A 6,905-nucleotide genomic window follows, 5' to 3' on the forward strand; every position below is an offset into this window, starting at 1 on the left:
TTTGGGGGTGGCCTAAAGGGGTCTATGGTCAAGGTTTTGGGGGTGACCTAAAGGGGTCTATGGTCACGGTTTTTTACAGTGACCAAAAAGGGTCTATGGTCACGATTTTTCAAAAAAGGGTGACCTAAAAGGATTTATGGTCACGGTTTTAGGGGGTGATCTAAAGGTATCTATAGTCACGGTTTTGGGGGGTGACCTAAAAGAGTCTATAGTCACGGTTATTGAGAGTGGCCTAAAGTGGTCTATGATCACAAATTTTTTTTTAATTTCATCCCCAAAACGGCGTCGTTTCTCCTCTCTCAAAATCTCTATTTTTTCATTTTTTTATTATCCCTCCCCGAAACGTGGTCGTTTCCCCATCCTTCCCAAAATCCTCCTCCCTCCCAAAATTCCCATTCCCTCGTAACTTAGAAAAAAAAAGAAGAAGATAACCCTAGCCCGTTTCGTTCTTCTTCTTCTTCTTCTTCTTCTTCTTCTTCTTCTTCTTCTTCCGAGCTCACTTTCCTTCCTCCCAGCCCCCACCATCACCAAAGGCAGAAACCCCCACTCTATTCACTGCGTATCCCAACTCAGTCTCTCTTCACTGTGTGCGCCGTGTCTGCTTCTTCGCTCCTGGTCGTGGGTTGTCGTTGCTCCGCTCCTTGCCGTGGGTCGTCGCTGCTTCTTTGCCTCATCGCCAGGCTTGTTGTTGCTTCCCTTCTTTCGCGTCGTTGCTGTTGCTTCCCTGCTTCACTGCTCGGTGGTCTTTGCTCCTCTGATTTTAAGATTTTGAGTTTGTGTTCTGAGTTTGGAATTGAGAAAAAGAATCCGGGAAGAGTGCGAATGTGTGAATGGATCTTAAGTCATAACCTCATATGAACTCGCCATTTTTTAATAAGAAAAAATGAAGACCACGAACGGCGGCATGGTCATGAACCCTACCGATGCTTATCGAAAGGAGCTTCACAAGAAGGAATTGAAAAGGGTAATTCTTCACTCTTTTCTCATATTTTTTTTTCAATATGTACCCTAATTAGTTGAAAAACTATAATGCAAGTAGCCGCTGTACAAATTGAAGGGGAAGTCATAATGATAGACATAGGGGTATTTCTTTCTAACCCTAGTAGCTGCTTCAATGAAACCCAGCTTTATCTACTGAGATTTTTGTTATTACGAAGTTCTTGCTTACTTATTTATTTTAATTTAGTTATAATTATTTGTTCTTTTGTTTTTGCTTAATAGAATAAGAAGGAAAGGAAGAAGGTGAGGGAAGTGAAAATTCTTAAGAAAGATCCTGAGCTGAAGAAACAGATTGAGAACTTGAAAATGATGAGTATGTCAAGTCTTGAGCTTTCTCACACCACTTTCTTTTATTTATTTGTTGTTGTTGTTATTGTTTTATTATTATTGTTATTGTTGTCATCATGAAAGTATTAATTGATCATGTGTTTTGCTATAGAATGCATGAATCTCTTATCATGTGGAATAGTGAAAACTAATTTGTAGTGACTTGCAATATCTGCTAAGTGCCGAGAATTGAGATTTCTTCAAGAATCATGATCATCTTCTGATAATTAGAACTAGTTAACATGATAAGATTTACATGAAGTTAAAGAAAATAGAGGTCAGTAAGTTTGTGAGCATAAATTCTTTCAAATTGCCTCCAAATTAGTGGTTATCTTGGGAACGTTGTTTGATTCTCAATGGAGGAATTATGTTCACTTGTATATAACTGCACACAATTATTTTCTTTTTATGAAAAACAATAATGGAGAACATATAACTGTGATAGTTGATCTCTGGCACTCTGAGGCCAATTTTCAAGTTGATTTTATCTCTGACCTTAATTAAATTTACACTCAGAAGTCACTCCACACAGTTGTATGCTAATCTTTTTTTATAAATAGTTTCTGTAAATTATTACTTATTATGATGTATTGATCTAAAACCGATTTCTTTCTTAACTAGGAATATGAAGATAAAATGAAGGAGAAGGGTGAGATCCTGTTATGTTCAGGTGAGGGATTTCTCCATTACTTAAAAGCAACCTTTTAACCCACTTTTTTTGTTGTTAGTTTATACATTCTAGAATGCCTTTTCGGCATAAGATGAACATTACAAGAGAAAGCATAATGCTGGGGGCTAATTCTTCATATAGATTTCGTCGCATCCTTCTGTTTTCTTTTTTTTCCTTCTTTCTTTTTAAATTTGTTAACACTTTGTTGGGGGTCAAAACGCATTAATGTCACTTTGTGCTTTGAATTCCTGGAACCTTGAATGTAATAAAATCAAAGAGGACATGGAAAGTAAAGACTTTCACCAAAGGCTTGGAATTCTTCAAGATAGTAACTGACCTTGCTGAAAGTGAAGGTATTTTTCAAACAAAGCGATCAACTGTTTCAGATTTTCCTGATCTTGTGTGTCCAATACTCTAATGTGCTTGTGTGTTTTTTTAATGTAATTTGTCATGTTCTAACTAATTTCTAATCAATTGTTCAATGGTTCAATTTTTTTTTTGGGTTTCAGGTGAAAAATATTACAAGATGAGCGAACAAATTAGAGAAGAATTTTTTTTTTGTTTTCAAAGGATGAGAAGAATATGTACTATATTAGAGAATATTTTTGTTTTCACAGTATAATATTTTGATGTCTTTTGTAATTTTTTTAATAGCTTCTACCTGGTATTACATGTAATGAATAAATTATACCATATTTTGATTTGTCTTGTTTGGACTAAAAACATATATAGTTTATAATGTAAATTTTACAATTTAGATTTATTGAATTTCTTCTTTTTAGACTTATTTTGTGATTATCATAATTTTGGGATCTGATTATGCTTTAAAAAAATAAATCTAAAAAAACAGAATAAATTATGATCACGGTTTTAAAATAGGGTGACTATAGATAAGGCTGTGGTCACGGCGAAAAACCGTGACCATAGATAGGGCTATGGTCACGGTTTTAAGGAGGGGTGACCATAGAGGCTATGGCCACAGTGAAAAACCGTGACCATAGATAGGCTATGGTCACAGTTTTAAGGAGGGTGACCATAGAGTCTATGGCCACGGTGAAAAACTGTGACCATAGATAGGGCTATGGTCACGGTTTTAAGGAGGGGTGACCATAGAGGCTATGGTCACGGTTTTTTACCGTGACCATAGATTAACCTATGGTCACGGTAAAAAAACGTGGCCTAAAGTGTCAGATTTTGAAAATTGAAACCGTGACCATAGCTCAAAAAATCGTGACCATAGACCTATAGCCACGAGAGAATAGACCACGGTAAAAAATCGTGACCATAGGTCCAAAACCGTGACCATAGATCTATAGTCACCCTTTTTACTAGCTATGGTCACGATTTTTTACCGTGGCCATAGGCCTTTTTTTTGTAGTGTAAGGTGTTTGATTATATGCATACTTCTGTTCCTGGACTTCTTTTCAATGAAATAGAAATGGACAGCACTTGAACTAGTCTTAAGTTTGTAACAGAGGATAATATATAAACAAAAGGCTAAGAAAACTCAATTGAATAAAATCATAATTCATAATTCATATTCATATTGGTAATGTTTGATTCAAAAAAGGCAATATAGAGCCAAAACACCAGCAAAATAGATACAAAAAAATAGCCTGCTTTCCCTAAAATCCCCAACACTGGGACAATGTTTTAGACATTATAAACAACATCAGTAAAATAGATACAAAAAGACAGCCTGCTTTCCCTAAACATAATCATCCTAATCTTCATTTTTTGTGCCTGGGTGCCTTGAATCTAGGATTCGGCACAAACTTCATGAAATTTGTAAGCCTTGTAGCAGTTCCCTGTGTTGCACCTTGCATAGAGTTAGGTGGGGGATTCCTTGATGTATGACTACTTCCCGGTGGGATAGCAGCAGGTGGAGTGGTTACTGGTGGATTGCTACTTCCTGAAGCTGGTTTTTCACAACCCTTGGCTAACTTTCTTTTTAGAGGGAGCTTTGGTGGCCTAACAGGTGAGGGTAGAACCTATCAGCCAAAAAAAATGTAACATAGTTAGTAAACTAGGTAAGGATGTGAGTATGATAAATTTAAAATCATATAAGCTCGTGAACCTGTTGAGAGTCATCAGTTGCTTCCAAGGGTGGTTGACTTTGGTCAATATTGATTTCGGTTGGGGTTTCTGGGACAGGGGCAGCAGAGTTGACCTGACCTTCACCACCATTAGCAGCAGTGGGTTGTGCAGCGGCAGCCTCTATAGCAGCAGCTTCTGCAGCTGCAGTAGCCTCTTCGGCAGCAGCCCTCTTTGGACAGTTCCTTCTGGTGTGTGCTGCTTCGCCACAACAACGACATCGACTTTTTTTATATATTATTTTCATCTTCGTCTTCAACTTCTTACTCCCACTTGACTCCTCATCTGCATCTTTTCTTCTTTTTTTCTTAAGTAGTCCGGGCTTGTTTCTAAATTTTGGTGCTTGTGGTCTGTTATATGGTGACTTTTTTCATAGTGCTTAACCTGGAATTGGATTGATATGGAAGACATATGTGTTATTATATGCTTCCATGGTCAACCACTGATGACAGTAGTCCTCCAGTCTCTTACCAGCCCTTTCCAGTGCAGTACACGCATGCACACATGGCATCCCTAAACAGCATTCACACAACAACGAAGACAACAACAGTAAGCCTACAACAAAGGTTGATAATGATAATAAGACTAAGACAATGAATTTAAAAAACATTACCACTCAATTGCCAGAAACTACATGTGCAGAGCCTCTTTCCCAAGTCCACAACCATGTTGGTCGGTCAGCCATGTACTTCGAACTTCTCATAATCTGCTATTCTGCGTCACCAGACCACATCGGGACCCAATTTTTTTATTCCTTCCATATCTTTTCTAACCTACTGCGCTGTATAGGAGGTAGAACTCCAGTGTTTGAATTCAGCTTCACCTTGTTCCTAGCTATCGACCTCATTGCATACATTCTGACTTCTTCTAAGAGTGTGAAATAGGCTTAGCTCTAGCATCTTTGATCCTGGAGTTGAAGACTTCACAGGAATTGTTGCAGATGTTATCTATTTTAGGTGCATTACTGAAGAATACCCGGCTCCAAGAGTCTCTAGGTTACTTATTCAAATACTCCCAGGCTTCCTTATTAACCCTTTCAATCTTTTTGATGATATCAAGGAAGCCATCTTGGCTAGTACACCTTGCACAATCCCAAAGTAACCCTCTAAGCTGGAGATCCTTCCATTTCTTGTTGAAGTTCTTCCACATATGCCAAACACAGAATCTGTGATGGACATCTGGAAAAACCTCCTTAACTGCATTTATAAGGCCCTGTTTCAGATACCAAAGAAGGGGTCAGATAGTTGTTATCGGGCAGCAAATCTGTCCCTACAGTTATATAAGTGACATCAAAATAGTCTCTAGACTTGTTCAAGTGACATCAAACTAGTCCCTACACAGCACTATTACAGAACATTATGCAGAACAGGATAAATGAGTAACAACAGATTGACAGAACATTATGCAGCATATAATCAGTCCAGGATTAATTCTGCATATATAGACAGCAGCCCAGTGTATTAACATCATATAGATAACTACAATAGATTGGTTGACACTAAATAACTTAGAATTCTTAAGTCACAACCACTTTATAAATAAGTCACAATAGATTAATTCAGCAAATATAGACAGCAGCCATGTGTATAATCATCATGTTGAAACACACCCAATCGGTAACTAATAAGTAACAACCAGTGACTTGTTATAACTAAGAACTATTAAGTCACAACCAGTGTATAAACATCATTTTAAGTCACAATAGATCAATTCAGCATATATAATCAGCAGCCCAGTGTATAAACATCATTTTAAGTGACAACCTATAAATATTGCATACCTTCTGCATATCTGAGATAAAACGGAGCTTGTTCTTCTTATAATCCCCCAGGTCTTGATGAAGTAATTCCAAGAACCATCTCCAGTTTTCAGTGTTCTCAACAAGGACAATTGCATAGGCAATAACATATATATGATTGTTTGCATCTTGGCCAATTGCAGACAATATCTGACCACCATGCTGGGTCTTCAGAAAAGCCCCATCCAAGCCTATGAGGGGTCTGCAACCAGCCAGAAATCCTTTTTTACATCCCTCCAAACAGATATACATCTTCTCGAAAATTGGATCATCATCAGGGTTGGGCTGAGGTATAACCCCAACTGTGACAGTGGATCCTGGATTGCTCTTCAGCAGTGTCAGCCCATAATCTCTCACCATGCCATATTGGGCAGCTACATCACCGTACACAACAGATCTAGCATCTCCTAAGGTCCTGGTCAGTGAAGACTTGTTTAGTTCCAGATCACATTTAGTCTTAAAATATTGTGCAGCCTCAGAGTGTCTCAGATTCGGATATTTTCTTAGTTTCTTCACCAATTTGCAGGCTAGCCACTTCCTATTAGCTAGTCTGTTTTTGGTCTCTCTTGCACAGGTGTGGTCATCCATGAATGTCTTGATCTGCCAGCAGTTGTTCTCAGTATTGTTAGAGGCATACACAAGCCAGCCACAGCTCGCATCCTTACACACAGCTCTCATCCTCACATTATCGTTCTTCTTAAACCAAATCCTTCTACCCTCTTGTATGCAATACTCACGCACAGCCTCTTTGAACTCCATTTTTGTAGTGAAAGTCATTCCAACCTCTAGCCTAAGCTCTCCAAACCTCCCTCCTTCTCTAAATGCAGGGAATACGTCATCTGAATCAACTTCCTCTAACTCATCCTCAGAGTTTGGAGGAGTCTTTATTTCTTACGAATGCCATGAGTCTCCATCATCAGAATCATTATAAGGATCATCCTGCACATCATGATAAGGAGCAACTGATGATCTAAACTTAGGAATCGGTCCAAAAATGATTTCATCATCCTCAAAATT

General features: G+C 38.2%; 1 protein-coding gene and 1 long non-coding RNA gene across 3 annotated transcripts; one reads left to right on the forward strand and one right to left on the reverse strand.

The window, feature by feature from the left end:
- Window positions 352-2,761, forward strand: LOC107611399. Of its 2 annotated transcripts, none has more exons than XR_001613453.2 (4): window positions 352-964; window positions 1,222-1,312; window positions 1,948-2,349; window positions 2,506-2,759. It is a non-coding gene; the product is annotated as an uncharacterized LOC107611399 (long non-coding RNA). The 2 variants fall into 2 exon arrangements; XR_002358253.1 differs by having other exon boundaries at window positions 354-964; window positions 1,948-1,996; window positions 2,506-2,761.
- Window positions 5,087-6,647, reverse strand: LOC107645174. Its single transcript, XM_016349145.1, has 2 exons — window positions 5,871-6,647; window positions 5,087-5,302 (listed from the first exon to the last, which is right to left on the reverse strand). Exons 1-2 carry the CDS (start codon window positions 6,645-6,647, stop codon window positions 5,087-5,089), a joined length of 993 nt encoding a protein of 330 aa, XP_016204631.1.

This window comes from Arachis ipaensis, chromosome B01 (assembly GCF_000816755.2).
Source record: "Arachis ipaensis cultivar K30076 chromosome B01, Araip1.1, whole genome shotgun sequence".
Classification (NCBI taxonomy): domain Eukaryota; kingdom Viridiplantae; phylum Streptophyta; class Magnoliopsida; order Fabales; family Fabaceae; genus Arachis; species Arachis ipaensis.

What these genes read in the sequence shown, in the direction of transcription:
- LOC107645174 (XM_016349145.1), bottom strand. Translation starts at nt 6,647, where the DNA reads ATGGAGTTCAAAGAGGCTGTGCGTGAGTATTGCATACAAGAGGGTAGA. An exon ending in TTATCTCAGATATGCAGAAG is followed by an intron (nt 5,303 to 5,870) that starts GTATGCAATATT and finishes TATCTGAAACAG; the next exon opens with GGCCTTATAAATGCAGTTAA.